We start from the raw sequence: 17048 nt of genomic DNA on the forward strand, positions 1-17048 counted from the left end.
CTCACAAAACTAGGACCAGCAAGAAAGAAAAAAAAAGCCCCTTTTCCCACCATCAAGGAGTCTATCAGCTAGCTGCCAGATTCCCCAGGCATGAAATCAGCCTCACTCCCCAGGTCCTGGCAACTTGCTTCCCTCCCTCAATGCCTGACCCAGATGAGAACTTTTTATAAAAACCCACCCCACTTGAGTGGTTTGGGTGCCTCTTTCCAGTGCGGCCCAGAAGACCTGACCTGTTTCCACCCTCCCTGACTGCCCCTTCTCGTCGTATCTCCCCTCAACAAGGCTGGCTGGCTCTGATCACTGTGGGCTCCATGTTTCCTTGTACTGATTTAGGGCCAGAAGGAACCTTTGGAGCCAACTGCTCCAGCCTCCTTGTTTCTTTTTTTAAACTCCTCATTTCTTTAAAAATTATTTCTTTATCTTGAATATAACCCCCTGGAATTGGGCATTTCCCTATACATAGCAGAACAGATAAAGAGGCTTGTACACAGAACTGTGAATTTCGGTCATTTAGAGCTTGTTTTTCTTTTAAAGTATAATAAATTCAACATAAAACTTTCCAAAGTTGGCCCCTTTGTCTGTGAGTCTTCCTAGCTTTCTGTTCTCTTCTGTGCATTTTGAAAAAATGCTCCAATGACCCCTTATTCTTTCTTTTTTGCTACCCTAGCCCTAGCCCTCCTTCCTCCCAAATTGCCCTCCTCTCCAAAATGACTAAAGAAAAACAGAAACTTTGCAACAGAGTCGAACAAAACAAACTCCCATATAGGCCACGTCTAAAAATGTATGCCTCATTCTGAAATGTGAGTCCATTACCTCTCTGTCAGAGGTGGGGAGCAATCCCCTGGAATCATGGTTGTTCTTTGCATTGATTCAAGTTCTCAAATCTTTTAAAGTTGCTTCTCTTAGCAACATACTAACAACTTGTTACTGCATACATTGTTCTCCCGGTTCTGATGACTTCACTCTGCATCAGTTCAAACAAGTCTTCCCACGTTTCTACAATACCACCTTTTGTCGTTTCTTACGGCACAACGGTATTCCATCACAATCAGGTGCCAATGTTTGCTTGGCCATTCTCCAAGAGATGGGCAATCCCATAGTTTCCATTTCTCTGACCCTACAGAAAGAGTTGCAATAAACATACATATATATGTATGTATATACATACGTATATACGCATATATGTGTGTGTGTGTGTGTGTGTATATATGTATGGGTCTTCTTCCTTCTTTGAAGTCTTTGGGATATAGGCTTAGTAGGGTATCACTGGGTCAAAGGGCACAGTTTAGTAGCCCTTGGGGTGTGGTTCCAAATTGCTTTCCAGAATTCTACCCAATTTGCTCAGCTCCATGCACAGTGCATTAATGTGCTTGCTTTCCTAAAGCTCCTCCTAACATTTGTCATTTTCCTGTTTGTCATCTTTGCTAACCCTACGTCAGGTAAAACCTCAGAATTACTCTAATTTGCATTTCCCTAATTATTAGTGACTTGGGCCATTTTTGCATATGGTTGGCAGCTTGGATTTCTTTTCTTGAAAACTGCCTGTTCCTATCTTTTGACCATATTAGGGAATGGCTTTTGTTCCTACAAATTCGAACCAGTGCCTTATATTTGCATAGAATCTTGCATAGAAGACTGTTATTAGAAACTCTCTGCAAAGATTTTACACACACACACACACACACACACACACGCACACACATGCCCAGTGAAATGATTCCCTTCTGATTTTCACTGCATTGGGAACAGACATTTTGGTCACTTTCTTAGCATGATTCCAAATTGCTTTCCAGAATGACTGGACCAAGTCAACTCTTCCAAGAGAGTATTACCGTGACTGACTTTCCACAGCTGCTCCAACGCTGATTCATTTTGCTGGGTGTATCCTTTTTTTAATTCTTAAGTTATCATTAAGGCAAGCCAATAAATTATTAGTTGCCTTGCTTTTGGTAATTAAAGACCCGTCCCCTTCCTCCCTTTCCCCGTATAGTACGCCTCTCAACGAGATTTGTGGTCTAGCTCCAACCTTTCATCATTTCTTTTCTGTCCAGGTAGATGGCAATCTCACTCTCACCTCCCACATCCAAGCTGTTGCCGAGGCCTGTTGATTCTAGCTTTTGTAGGATGAGGGAAGCAGATCAGATGTTTAAGGCCCCTCCCCGGTGACACTGCTTTGAAAGCATGCAATGTCAGTGTCTTCCCTCCCTCCCCCTCAAACTACCATTTCTATCACATTTAATCTCTATCTGCCTGTGTATATGGTGTTTTCCCCAAATGAATGCAAGTTCCTTGAAGGGCTTTTGAAACTTGTCTTTCTGTCCCTGGCAGCACACACATGAGGGGCTAATGCATGCCCGTTGACTGCTCAGCCCTTTATACTTCAGTATGGGACTTCAGCTCACTCTCCTGATGGGCATCTGTATCTGGGACTGGCTCTCACTATAAAATTGATGGCCGGCAGCTAAGGGAGAGACTCACAGTGGCCCAGGGTTTGCAAAGCTATGTGTTCACAACCCTAAATGCGCACCATTATCCAGATGGGGAACTTGACCTCGGAGTTAGAGCCTAGTCTGACTTCTAAGTCAGTCCTTCCCACCTCCACCCCCAGCACGTTACCAGTCCCTAGCCCTGGTCTGGTACGACCCCTTCAAACTCTCATCAATATCTTTGTAAAGTGTGCCATGACAGGGTCCAGCCAAAACTTGGCACACATGCTGAGGAAGTGCATTGTGGGACACATTCTGCATCTGTGACCTCGGTGAGAAGGGGTGGGGCTGGAATCCTTTGGCTTGCTTGCTTATCCTGCAGATCAGCCCGAGACCCAGCTCTAGCCAGGCTCTGTCTCTGGCACAGGGTCTTTTGTGTGATGATTTGTCTTAGGGGACAAGGGCCCAAAGTGGTTCATACGGCAAAGAGAGACAGCCCATGGATCGTTTGGTTCCCCAGAGGCCCAAGGAGACCCTTCTGACAGTGGGACACCATTTCCCATGGTGGTTGGAGGATTTCTATGGCTCCTTCCTGCCTTGCCCTCTCCCCATTGCCCATCTGAACCCTCTTGTCCTTCAGGGCTGTTTGAGGTCCACCCCCCTCCTCCTTATGGGACTGTCCCCATCTGCTCTGATCTCTCCCTTCCCTTGCCTCCTGTAGCTTAGGCCCAGGCTACTTAGCTCTGGATGCCCAGCTAATTCCATTCCTTAGAAACCACACTGGATTAGACAAGGTGCTCTGAGCCTCACCTTTAGTGTCTCTGTTTTCAAGTCCTAAATCTGCTGATGGGCCAGCCAGTAGTATGGGTCCTGAGGGGTGCAGAAGGAGGTCACTAAAAATGAACGAGTACCATTTTAAAATACTCGTGGATGCTTAGATTTTGACTAAGCCCTTCCCAGTCTAGGCTCAGGCTTGGCCTCCCTGCCTCCCTCTCTCACCATAGACTTCACCCTGGCCAGTCACTGCCGTATCTGGTCATAAGTTTCTACCCAAACAATGTGGCAGGAGAATGGTAATGTGGTACAAGTGTACGGGCGTCCTCCCAGCTTTCTGATCCTTGCACCTGGGCTTAAAATGCTCCTGTTCCAGCTTCCTCCACTCTTCTCTACAGAGGGAAAAGCACTGATGATCTCGAAATAGATGTAAGAGCACACAGAGAGGGGTGGGCAAACCTCCACAACCCTACACCTGGCTCTTGGAGGAAACCAACAGATGGAATGGCCGGAGAACGTGTGCATGGCAAGGGGAAGTCTTGGTCTTTAGGAAAACTTTGTAGATTTAAGCATCATAAGCAGGGTCAGGGTTATGGGGAGTGGGTAAAGCAGATGCTGAGATCAGAGGGGCAACTCAAGTCCATAAGGAAGCCGGCACTGTGCCCCCTCCCCCCAGAGCCCTCCATTCACTAGAGATCTGGGGCCCTGGTGAGGCTAGCCACACCCTGCCCTGTGTTCTGAACATCCATGAAGTATGTGCACATGGAGGAAAGTAACAGAGCCACGTTATAGGCATTTTGAGTTTATTGCAAGAAAAAAAAAAGTATAGAAATTCCTAAAACCAGCAGTGAGGTATGAAGGAAGAGCTGCCCCAGAGCCCATCAAAATGGGTGGGCGGGAGGTCGTCTCCTCAAAGGACGCCTTGCAGGCACCACCAATCTGGAGCCGACCACAGCTAGGAGACAGAACGGGTCTAGATTAATCGAGGTAGCTGCATCTTTCGGACCCGCCAGACGACTACCCAGGCTTGTGGCCTTTTCTGTGGACAGATCGAATAGAGTAAGTCAAGATGTGCAAACTAGAAAAAATTGCAGGCATCCAGTGTAGCAAGACACCCTGGCATACAGCATCGACATCACGGAAAAATATCGAGACCTTAGATAAAAACGACCTCTGGACCGTTTGGTCAACGACCAAGCCCCAAATGCATTATTGCTCCAAAGAGGATGAGGGACGACATGGGGACATAAGGCGGTGCGAGTTGCAGAGCGGTGGTGGGTCCCCTGGGCTAGGGCTCCGAAGGACAACCGCAAGGCCCCGGCCGGCGTCTCAGTCCTGGGGGCTCTGGGGGATCACTTGTTGAGACAGTCTTCGGTCACTCCCTGTGCGGCCAGCTCGGCCAGCACGTTGTCCAGGTAGTTGGGGTCGGGGTAGCCATGGCCGGTCACATTGTGGCCCATCTCTGTTTTGTGGTGGATCTCATTCCACACCACCGTGTCCGTCTCACCCGTGGTGCTTGAGGTTCCGACCGTGAAGATCAGGCGCCTCTTCCAGGCCACCTTTAGAAGTTCCAAAACCTAGGCAGGAAGGAGGGAAAGAGAGCAAATCACTCATGGAGGAAGCTGAACCCTCTTTACAGGTAGAAGAGGCTGCCTTCAGAGTTTAGTGGAAAAGATACCAAAACCCCTGCAGAAGAGCCTGAGGCCTCACAGAATTTTAGCTCTGAAGGGGTCTTTCACCAGCCTAGCAAACTGTGTGCGCCGCACAAGACGACTAAGGCAGATGCTGGTATTATTCTCATCTTACAGGGGAGGAAAGCAGGCTCGCAGACACTAACTGCTTTGCCCAAGGTCACAGAGCTGGTATCAGGAGCAGAATGGACAGTGAGCTACTGGCCCCCACAGAGCAATCTAGATGCGAAAGCTCAAATCTCATCAGCAAATAGCTGGTAAAATTTCCAATTAAGAGAAAAAAGAAGGAAAGGTGTTGGGGGCTGAAGGCACAGGGCACTCTGGGTGGGATGCTCAGGGAAATCTCAAGGCAGAGGCTGACTTCAGCCACCCAGGGGGAAGCCAGGGAGCACAAGGGGCCAGCCATTGTGGGCACTCAGTGCACTGTGAGCTCCACAAAGGCCAGGGCTTAGTTTTTATCTAAAGCGTGTGTCTCTCCCAACGCCTGGCTCTACACACAGTAGGCACTTGGTACATATTTGCTGAGTGAGCAGTTCTGAATTCTCTCTACAGCCTTCTTCCCTTCTGTCACTAATTCTCCCGAGCACAAGTTTTGTTTAAACAGACGCAGGCTGAAACACTGTTTTTTTAAATGTGACTGAATCTGATAATTAGGTGAACTGCTTTATGGACCTTAAAACCTTAGATGCTGCTTATCGCTGTTACTGTTGTTCAAAAGCCACGCGCCTGCTCAGTGACCAAAATAGCTGCTTTGAGGTGACACAAGGTCACATGTGGAGCTGGGTCTTCTGGGGGAGCTGAGAAAGGCAAAGCCCACTTAGAGTCTCTGACCCCCTCCCCCTCTGGATGGATCGGGGGTCAGGGCGCAGGACATCCATGGCCTAATGCAGAATGATCCGTGTTAACCACTTGAATAAACCAATCTAGGCTGCCCATGATTAAAACCTGGGAAGCCAAAAATCCATCTTGAACTTTTTGAGGGAAAATAATAAAAAATGAAATCTGCTGCAGAAAGGAGTCACTGACTAAGCCACCAATTCCAGGTGGCCCAAGGGCAGCTAGATTCTTTTGAGCTATTCTAGGGCTTCCTCTGACTGAGGGGAGCGTCCCCAGGCTGGAGGGAGCAGGCAGCACAAGATTCCAGCCTCCTCCTTCTCGCACCAGGCAGATGATGTGGCTAAGTTGTTTACTCTACCTGAATCACAGCCAAGGAACCCAAAAGGGACAAGAGAGAGCAGCTAGTGCAAGCTCCTCATTTTACTGACTGGGAACCCGAGGCCAAGATGGAACAGCAGGTTAGCAACAAAGGTAGGGTCTGAATTAGACTTCCTTGATTCTGGGTCCATGTTGCTTGCATCTGACCATTCCACGTCTTCAGGAGTTATAATGAAAAATTACAAACTAAGTCAAGAACAGAACGTCTTTCTTTACCTTTCTGCCCTGGGCATTGTCAGGGAGGTAGCAGTGACGGGGAAACCCCCTGGCTGTGAACGGCTTTCCTGGGTTTGGATGCTCGGGACCCTGCAATAGGAGAACACAGATTTGAAGTGTGCACCCCTCAGATTTCAAGGCAAATGAAGCAGGTGCAGGTGTATTTCACTCCCATATCCGAGGACTGACAGGCCCGCCCCAAGCAGTCCCTGGCCATGCCCCGCTACACCCCTGGGCTCAGGGCACTGTGGAAGTACTTTCCAGGGTGGGCTGCCTGACCTCTCCACCACCTCGCCTTTCACCTGTCATCACAGTATCAAAGAGGCCTTCCCCAATCCTACACACTCTTCCTGACGTCATCCTCCTCTATGAGATGCTGATTCTCCTTTTCAATTCAACAAATATTAACCACTAACTGTGTGCAAAGGACTCTAACTCCAAAACTGAGCTAAGACATGGTCCCTCCTGCCATGGGGATTTCCAGTCTCTGAGGCCTCAGCGCCTCTGCTACTGAAAAGCACACTCCAGACCCGGTTTGGTTTTCGATCTGACTTCTCTAGGGGTCTGGTCCTGTCCCACAACTAAGTACTCCTCTCAGGCAGAGACTCTCCTCATTTTCAGCACCTTCAGGAAGGACTTGCTGAATTCAACCAGAGACCTTCTCTCCGGTCTAGGGCAATATGTCAGGGTGGCATGAATCTGAGCACGTCACAACAAAATGGAACTGGAGGTGCACAAGAGGGGACACACACTCTGACCCTAGCCCCAGCCGGCTGGTTCCAGGTGAAGGGGCAGGACATTTCGACAAAACCACGGGAGCAGGGGACTCCCTCCCATCCTGGCTGCCCATTGCCCTTATGAAGCCTCGCTTCTGAGCAAGCACTGAAGGACCTACTGGAGCCAAGAGAGGCAGCAGCGACCCAGCTTGTGACGACCCCAGGGACGCATCAAGCCCTAGCCACGCTACCTGAATTCCTCGAGGGATGTTATAAATGATTTCTATCGTCCCACAGTCTTCGTGGCCAGGGAGGGAGGCCTTGAACACAGCAAACTCCATCTTTCCTTTGGGCTGAGTTCCTGTTTTCTCTCCATAGATAGTTTTGCAGGAAGGGCACTGAAGGCTTCCGTCCTATGATAAATCAGACAGGGATGTCGTTACTCACCGACTCACAGAGGCGGAGGCTGCGAATCTGGCCTGCACCACCACCCTTGGAGGCATGGGAACGATCATTCCCATTTCACAGGGAAGAAGACAGAAGCTACTTGCCCATGGCCTCACCCAGCCCGGAAACATCAGGGAGCCCAGGTCTCTGCGGTCACCGTGGGTCTCTCTCAGGGCTAGGCTTGGCTGTATCTGGGAATGAAGTCAGTTGTCTTTTAACTCCCAATCCTGGGATCTTTCTAGTACAAATGAGGGAAACCTCCAGCAGCCTCCTCAACCTTCAGGTGAAGGGGAGAGCTAGGCTAAATCTAATGCCATGAACAGTTTTCAAATTCAAGAGCCAGGGCAAAGGGCCACAAAGCCCCCGAGAAGACTCGGGCTCTGCTTCTTGTTCCCCAGCCAGAACATCGTCAGCAGGACAGGCTGAAGCGCCCATGCCCACCTTGTTCCCAGTTCGGTACATGGCCAGCACGCAGAGCAGGTGAAAGGCGTGGCTGCATTTGGTGAGCCGCCCCACGACGTCGGGACCGATTTTCTTGCTCTCTATCACATCGCTGTAACCAGAGGACGAGGACAACTTCTCCATACAGATGATGCAGTCCTGCAGACAAAGAGAGGAGAGGAGACAATGAATAAGCTCTACCCAAAGGGCAACATCAAATGTCTGGTTCAGGAGAGGGCTGATGCACCAGCAAGTAAAATCTCGACTAGGCAGAACATCTTTGAGCATTTAACTTTTAGGGGAAAGAAGCAGGCACCCAGAAGAAGGAAACAACTCAAACTCCCAAGTTATCTGCTGAGGCCCATGCGCCATCTGCTTGTCTGCTTCTCAATGGTGCTGAGAAGCGGTGCTTGGCACAGAACCTGGCGCACGCCATCCTGTTTGGATGTTTTTTAGTCATGTCTGACTCTCTGTGACCCCATTTGTTTTCATGGCAGAGATGCTGGAGTAGTTTGCCATTTCCTTCTCCAGCTTGCTTTACAGATGAGGAAACTGAGGCAAATTGGGTAAGTGACTCTCCCAGGGTCATGAAACTATTAAGTGTTAGGTCACATTTGAACTCACGAAGCTGAATCCTCCTGACTCTAGGCCCAGCACTCCATGCACTATGGCGCCCCCTAGCTGCCAATACACCTGCCTGGCGTACAGTCGGTGCTTAATAAATGTCTGATCGATTGTTTGCAATGAGGCGACTTTGAGATGCAACCAACTCTACACAGAGCTGGCACTTACTTCACATTGCCTCCGAGGAAGGCTTCCAGTGAGAGGTGGCACAAGGTGGCCTGGAAGCCCCTGCTCCTGCAGGTACTGGCAGGTGCTTTTCTCTCTGCTTGCATCTGTGCCCCCAGGCCTAGCAGAGCACCTAGCACGCAGTAAGCACTCAATAAACACTCACTGACCTGTCTTGCTAACTGGGGTGTCCCACGGTTACCATGCACCAACCAGCACGTTTCTCCTTCTGTCCCGACGCATGGCTGCGGTGCTCAGCTGCCATCTAGGCCAGGGCAGACAGGGAGAGCGGGTAGGAAGAAAGCCTCCCCGCCGTGTGTGAGCAGAACCTATGTCTTCCTTGGTAAGAACGGCCCCGTCGGGAAGTGCGCATGCTTGGACCAGAGAGAAGGGGTGACCGGCCTGAACGCAGATTCCCTCCTAACTGATGGTGTGGGCTCACCTCATCAGGGGGTGTCTTCAGCTCTTCAGAGAAGTTTTTAAGCACCTGCTCAGGCTCCCGGGATGGGGATGCTGCATCTGAAAAAAAAAAAGGGCCAAGAGAGGAAGAGCACAACGTTCCCTAAGGTACACAGACAGGGGAAAGACCGAGGCCAGAAGGAGAAGAGCAAGTGAGAGAGGTCCAAGCTGCCAGGGGAAAAAAATCTGTTAAAAGGTTAAGACTAGAGAAGGTTAATGGACAACAAAGAGAAGAGGTGCATTCCAAGGCCGGAGAGCTGTTCTTTCCATGCACAAGACCAAGGCCATGACCGTTTCTCGGTCAGACCCTCGGGTGGCGAGAAGAGAAGGCAGCAAGAGCCAAGAGCAGCCCCAAGCCCGTGGCACCCACTCAGCTGCACCCTGGGCAGACTAGAACTAGCCTCTCCCAGGGGGGCATCAGAGGATACAACAATCCTCTAGAATGAGGAGAGGGTGACGTCAGGGCTCACAGATGCAGCCCCTGCTTCCATCTGCTGTGACTTGAGACTCCAAAGAGAGGGCCCCTGGGGACCCTCCTCAGACCAGGATGGCATCGAGGCTGGCTCTGCCCCAGCTGCTGCTCCCATCATTGAAGCAGTCTCTTAAATATGGCTAGTCCCCACGCTTCTGTATGGACCTGAGTACAATCTACATTTTATTCTGAAGCTGAGTAACTTTTATCTGTTCCTCCTAGTCCGGTCCCCAGGGGCCAAGCAGAACAAACCTAATCCCTCTTACACAGGGCAGCCTTTCAAAGACACAGATACCGAGCTTCATTTCCCTCCCTCTGCCAGCCTCTGCTCCATGGGCTAAGCATCCCCGGTTCCTTCAAAGGATTCTTCCAATGGGAGACTGAGCCGCTTCCCCATTCTAGCTATTACTATGCTACAGATAGGCAACAGCTAATCAACGGCCTTCCTAAAATGCAGTGTCTAGAACGAGGCAGGGCCAGGTGACTGTGAACAAAGGCTATGTGGGAGCGCAACTGAGCTAGAAGCTAGATTCCACCTCTCTAACCCTGGTTCCAGAACCATCCCAAGGGGACCATGGCCAATCCTTCGTCTTAGGGGTCTCGTGACGTGTAAGGGAAAGGATGGACGTGAGAGGGCCCCATAAAGTGAGGTATAAAGCAGCGGCCTTTGCTATAGGGCAAAACAAGAAGCTCTGAAGCCTTACGAATGCTGATCAATGAAACGACCAAGCACGATGCCATTGAAGGAGCCAGGATGCACACTGCCCATCTCCCAATGGGGAGGGGCTGGCCTCAGGGCACACAACATCTATTTTTGGTCATGGCCAGTTTGGGAATTGGTTTGGCAAATTTTGCACATCTGTTACAAAGATTTTTATTTTATTTGATTGGGGAGTGAGAAAATAAATGCGTGTTAATTGAAAATTAAATTTTAAAAAATTAAAAGAAACTGACCAGAGAATAAATGAGGGAACTGGAAAGTGGGTCATTACAATAGAAAAAGTGAGGTGTGATGGCCTCTCTGTATAGGGGCTGAGGTACTAGTGGGAAGCAGAGGAGCCTGAGGCCTGAATACAGAGCAAAGGGCTGAAATGAACCCCCACCGGGAGATAATCCCAGAGCTGGGATTTGACCAAAGGCCAAACAAAACCTGAAGAGGCTTATATTTTAATGAAACTTAATTGCAACCGAATCCAAGAAAGGAACAGTGCCACAGGTGTTCATAAGATGGATGCGAAGCTAAGTTTTAAAAGAGGGAGTGAATACCACGCCCATGGATTCAGAGCTAGAGGGAACTTGGGGTCCTCTAATCAACCCCCTCATTTGCCCAATGAGCAAAGTGCAGCCCTAAGAGGTGAATAATTCCCCTCTTTTTGAATTCAGAGCCTCTAACTCCCCAGCTAGCCAGCTACACTGGCCCTGGCAGCTGAGACCCCCTCCCCTGATTTGGGGCAGCTTCTGGGGAGAAGTTGCTGGTGGAAATGGGTGGGAAGAGTCAAGAACAGAAATGCTAAGTCTCCCTCACAGACAAAAACCAAACTTCCCAACATACATTTTTCTCTATCCCGAGGCAGGTAGATTTCCTGCCATAAGGAAGATGTACTTTGAAAACAAAGTCTTCCAGGTTCTTTGATCCCTAAAGGGAATTGGAACAAGGCTTGTCATATGGTCATTCAGCAGCCTTCCTAGGCTGAACAAACAGGGAGGAATGAGACCTTCCTGGAATCAATACCAGGCAAAAATATTGGCTCTGCCCCATTAGCAATGAGCTCCTCAAAGATCCACCTTCCATTCCCTATTAGGAGAGTCTTGTTTTTCATCTTAGGCAGGGGAAACGATATTCGAAGGAGTACTAGTAGAATGTAAGCTCTTTGAAAGCAGCATCATTTAATTCTGGTCTCTGTGTCCCTAGTGCCTAGAGCGGACCCTTAAGAAATTACTGGGAAAAACCAAAACAAAACAGAATTCTGTGAAATTATGACCATGTTTGGCACCCAAAGGGGCTCTGTCCCTCCCTCCTTCCTTAGCAGAGAGGTAATCATTGGGGGAGGGGAGGATTGGAGATTTTAGATTCTATTAATGTGCTGGTTACTTTTGTTTAAGTTTTTTTTTCCTTATTCTTTAAGAGACAATTCTCTGTGACAGGGGGGGGGGATATATGGGGAATGTAGGTGATGGAAAGACAAGAGATATATAAAAATATAAGTGTTAAAAATACTTGGAGGATGCTGGGGAAGCCCGGGGCCTTCACCTACTAGGTGAGGGCAGATGCCAAAGCTCCCTGCCACAGGAGAATGTCAATAATGGCTTTGCTGCCTTGGAGATAACTTCATTCCATTCATTTGATGGCTTTTGCCCAGCCTCCTCATTGTGAGACCTAGATACGTTATGTGACTTGTTCAAGGTGTCTCAAATAATCATCAGTAGAGCTCACATTGGAAGCTGCGTCCTCTGACTGCAAAGCCAGCACTTTGTCCACTGTCCCTCAAACAGTTCTTTACTATAATCTAGTCAATTATAAATTGATGACGCTGATCCCTCTAATTAGCCTTAATCCCGGGGCACTCTAACTGCTCCAAAGCAAGCCAGGAGAATGAAGATCCAGAGCCCCACACGCAGCCTGGGGGCAGCCACTCTTCTGGGTGACCTGTAAGTCTCGATTTCTGAGCTGCCTCACAACTGTCCCTGGCATTTCTAAGAGCGGCAATCATGCATTCAGGAGGCTGGAGTCGAGGATGCCCTTCCCCAGATGCTCTTCTTGGGATGATTGAAGGCTGGGAGACAATTTGGGGCTGCATTTTCCAGTGCAAGGGGCCTTTGTAAAATCCACTCCACTCTGGGCCACACCAAACCCCACAGTGAGGTCTGCAGAATGGTGGAGAGCCCAAGGTTGGACAGATGCTCCCTGTGGGGGTTGGATTCATCGTCCTCAGCCATAAAGCTGCTGAAACCGAGGCCCAGAGAGGTGAGTAGCTCAAGGACACGTTGTTAGGCGTGACAGGTGTGGTCTGAACCCAGGGTTTTAATGAATGAAACTGGGAACCTGGAGGGAGGGTCCACGTGCATGTTAAGTGATTTCTCAAGCTCCTTGCTGTTGACAGTGATTCTGATGGCCAGGGTGGGCCTACAGAGACAGCACTCTCTTCCCTTTCAAAGTTCTGAACTGCACCATTTTTCTTGGACAGAGAGTGACAGAAGCATCACCTGCTTCCAAGCTACAGTGAGTATCTTGTACATTTTCTGCCCTGGGTACGGGCTCCTGTGAGTGCTCTCTCCCTTCTGCATTTTCTCTGGTAAAACAAAGGCTGTCCTACCTACCTTGTGTGTCTGCACAGGAAAGGGCTGGCAGCCCTGTAACTTCCTACGTTAATGCTAATCTAAACACAAACAATACAGAAGATATGCTATTTTCCTCGAGTTTCTTCCAGGTAGTAGCAGACATATGGATATCTTAGGGCCACCACCAAGACCGAACCTCAGTCTGTGTGAACCAGAGCTTGCAAGGTTTAGTCAGTCAAAAGCATTTATTAAGTGCTTCTCAGGCACTGTGCTAAGCTCTGGGGATACAAAGAAGGGCAAATATCACCCTCCGCACCATCAAGGAGCTTACCTTTTAACAGGAGAGAAAATAGGCAGAAACTGTACCCCTAAGACACATAACTGTATGTAAACAGAAGGTAACTGAGAAGATAGGGGAGAAGGTAGAAGGTGGGATCTGGGCTAGCCTGTGCTCAGAGATTACCTGGCCCAATACTCTGAACACTTGTCTCCCCAGCCCATCTCAGAACTACCCAGACTGCTCTAAGTCCACTGGATCCCAGGACAGAACAAGTCCTCCTGGGAGACAGGTGAGGCTCACTACCCAAGAGAATTCTCAGCTGCCTTTTGGCTGAGACTCCCTGGAAGGTCAGTCAGCTGCCTGCAATATTCTGTCTGTCACCCAGGGCACAACCCAAACACAGGGGGGAACTGTTGGCCTGCGGCTGTACCACGGGGCCAGGTCAGCAGGTCACACTTACAGCTGACTGCTTAACAATGTCTCATTTTTTTCTATAGAAAAATGACAGCACGAATTTAGGGTCAGTCTAAGACTTTAGAGCCTGGTGCTGTATTAGACTCGGGATCAGAAAGACCTGCATTCAAATCCTGCCTGACAGTTCTTAGCTGTGTGACTTTACCTCTGAGTTTCATCTCTAAAATGGGCACAGTGGTATTGACTTCAGAGAGTTGTTGTGAGGCTCAAATGAGAAAATCTATTTATAGCAGCACCCTAAAAACTTTGTGGGGTCTTATGTGCCAGATATTATTCTTATGATTATCATTATCATAATCAATTTTACCTAAGTTTTTTTTTTTTATTAACAGTGGCAGACACACTCAAGATCTCAGGTCTAAGCCCAGAAGGGACCTCAGCCCACCTAGTCCAGCCCCTTCATTCTATCCAGGCAGAAACAGAAGCCTGGCTGAAGTCACAGAGGTCTTAGATGGCAGGGCTGGGACTGGCTTAGGAGCCAGCCGCCCACTGACTCTGGACTCTGGTTCTTTCCACTGAGCCACAGGGTGTTTGAGAATGTCTCAAGGGAAGTCTGGCACTTTCCTAAAGTGCTGCATAAACATAAGTGACTATTATTCACGTCGACAATGCAGGACAGACTGTGCATGCCTGGTGCCATCCCTTGCGCTCTACAGGAGATTTACTTGCTAAACAGGAAAGGAATTTTAGCTTGGGTGTCCTTCTTCATGTTCCTTATAGGAACTTCCACCGTAATCAAAGACACATTACATAAGGCAACAGGAGCATAGCTGGTTTTGAACAGGGCAGGATCACCCAGCTCAAGGGATCTGTTCCATTGCCTAAAGGGTCACTACGGCCTATGAAAACAGCAAGGCCTCACTATCTGAACTTCCCTAGAAAGAGCTGTTAAACCAAGGCATTGCAGGACAGCTGGAATGGTGCTGTAACTGCCAACAACACAAAGGAGAGACCACCGGCCTTTTGCCACTAAACCCAAGGAAGTCGAGAAAGGGAGGGCCTAAGAGGCTGCGTGGAAATGAGAGGAGAGTGCAGCATAAGCAAAGACAGGAGGAGACCAGAGAGCATTGGTGAACAGCGACTACCTTTCATGGACATTTTCCTCAGTCTCTTGACTGAGCTGTGATTTTTAGTGGGCATACAGGAGGCAGGAGGGCTGGCAGGCTGTGGTGCACGGGTGAAACACACAGGGAGTCCGATGGCTGACATCAGAATACTCGTCATGCCTATGCGGGGTGGGGGATGGGGTGAAGGCAAACATGCAGACAGGGAGGAACAATGGGGGAGAAACAAGAAAAGGAATCCATTAAGCAAGTAAAAGTAAAACAAATCCAAAAAACCCCAAATCAAGTCCAAGTCAAAGCCAGTGATATCTGGGAACCCAAACCCAAACTATCCACTAGATTTGGGGCAGAGATGCCCAGCGGAGCCCACAAGCATTCCAGGGGAACAGAGCTTAAGGCTGGGACAAGAGGGCGTGTCTCCAGGGACATGGTCTAACAGCTACCAGATCACTGTCCTGTAGTGCTCAAACAGCATGCAGGTGAGGCCACAGCCCAGAGGTGGAAGCACCCTCATCCTGCCCAGCTGGGCCTGGGCTACGTCCTCAGAGAAGCTCCTGCAGCTGATTTGTGGCAGGCTTCACTGATGACAAGACAGTCAGATAGAAGACAGAAAGGAGATGTGTTAGAAGCACAAGAGCATCCCTGGCTGGGGCAGGACAGGGCTAACTGGAGGAGTCAGAACTGTCTTACCCCAATCACATTCTGCTCTTCCACATGGACCCCTGGCCCCTCCTAGTGCACAAACTCAGTATGGTGCCTTTCTCTAAGGAGATCGAAGCTCCAGGAGCCTGGCACAAACATGAGACGTCACAACATTAGGGGACTCACAGAAGTCTGTGCAGACTAACTGCGCCTCTCCACACCCGCCAAGTACTTCACACCCTTCAATAACTCTAAATGACTGCATCTGTGCGGAAGGGGGGACATGGACACTGAAATTACTGCCCCAAAAGGTCTGTGGATTCATTTTACTATCACTCCTGGGTTGCCAAATGCTGCCCAGGCTTCCAAAGATGAATTGGAGTATTAAGTTCATATTAAAGTACTAATTCTTCGAGGTCCAACCTTCTGTTGACCCTGGGTTAAATGTGTGGACATGGAATTCTGCACCTGCACCATCCATCTTTTCCCTCTTTCAAAAGGAAAATGGAGGCAGCCGTGGCTTGGTATGACCGGCTAAGGGACCAAAGGCCTGGGTCTCTAGACATCCGCTGATTCAATCAGGGCTTCCTGGCTTTAATTTAATTATAGCTAATGAATGAAGAAAGGCAGATGAGCAGCACAGGGAAGAAAATTGAGCAGAGTCCAAGGGGCTGGCTGGGGTCAGAGGAATAAAAGATCACTAGTTTTCAAGCACCCAAAATCACAGGAACCAGATCTGGGGACCCCGCCCCCTTGAGTCATCTCCCCTGAGTCTGCTTCAGCTGCCCTTTGTACAGCTGGCCCCCTTCTCCTCACCCACCTTGGAGAGTGGAAGAAGCCAAAGCTTCTGGTCTCACCCCCCTCCCACAGCTTGGTCAGTCAGACTGTGCCTTCCCTCGCGCAAACAACTCAGCTGAGTTTGACTTTCCTGCATCACCTTTTCAGTGAAATTCTCAACAGTCCCTAAAGGGGCAAAATTGGTCACAAGCCTCTATTTTTTCTTAAAAGATACAATTCAGACAAGGCTTTCTTCACAAGGTTTCCTCCAAACTCAGAAAGTTTACCACAGAGTAAGGACGACGGATGGCTAGGTGGCACCACAGCGCACAGAGCAGTGGGCCTGGAGCCAGGAGGACACTTCCTAAGTTCAAATCTGGACCCAGACGCTTACCAGCTGTGTGACCCTGGGCAAGTCACTTAACCCTGTCTGCCTCAGTCTCCTCATCTGTTAAAAGAGCTGAAGAAGGAAAAAGCAAACTGCTCCAATATCTTTGCCAAGAAAACCCCAAACAGGGCCACAAAGAGCGGGAAAAACGACTGATGAGAACCATGAAGGATCTTGGGCCCTGCTCCTGCCACCTCTACCTGTCCAAACCCCAATCACGCAAGCACTGCTGGCCCTGAGTGAGGCTGCCTGCACGTAGGCTCTTATTCTCCTTAGAGGGGCCCCTACCCACAGTGACCTCAGTATGGGCCGGACCTACACTTCACCGCTGCCTGCCTTGTCTTGGCTCCTTGGCCCAATCTACCGAGCGCCCACTGTCGGCTGATCCACAAGGCACAGACAGAGGGTCAGGGAAAGTCTAAATGCCCAGTGGGCAGAGCCGAGTGAAGGGTACAGAGCAAATGCTCAGGAAAGCCTTGGGGAATGAGGGGAGACTCA

At 49.4% G+C, this 17048-nt stretch overlaps 1 protein-coding gene across 2 annotated transcripts in view; it reads right to left on the minus strand.

The window, feature by feature from the left end:
- Positions 1-3988: 3988 nt before the first annotated feature.
- Positions 3989-17048, minus strand: part of DTX2 (deltex E3 ubiquitin ligase 2) — a 49043-nt gene continuing 35983 nt past the window's right edge. The window contains exons 5-10 of one of the 2 annotated variants that reach the window (XM_036769135.1): positions 14765-14905; positions 9158-9234; positions 7927-8085; positions 7290-7451; positions 6323-6412; positions 3990-4777 (exon numbers count right to left, since the gene is read on the minus strand). In XM_036769135.1, the coding sequence (XP_036625030.1) occupies positions 4553-4777; positions 6323-6412; positions 7290-7451; positions 7927-8085; positions 9158-9234; positions 14765-14905 (854 nt within the window). In that variant the 3' untranslated portion in view covers positions 3990-4552. Of the gene's footprint in view, positions 4778-6322; positions 6413-7289; positions 7452-7926; positions 8086-9157; positions 9235-14764; positions 14906-17048 lie in introns of both variants that reach the window. The other variant, XM_036769136.1, reaches the window with a different exon arrangement.

Source organism: Trichosurus vulpecula, chromosome 7 (assembly GCF_011100635.1).
Source record: "Trichosurus vulpecula isolate mTriVul1 chromosome 7, mTriVul1.pri, whole genome shotgun sequence".
In the NCBI taxonomy this organism is placed as follows: domain Eukaryota; kingdom Metazoa; phylum Chordata; class Mammalia; order Diprotodontia; family Phalangeridae; genus Trichosurus; species Trichosurus vulpecula.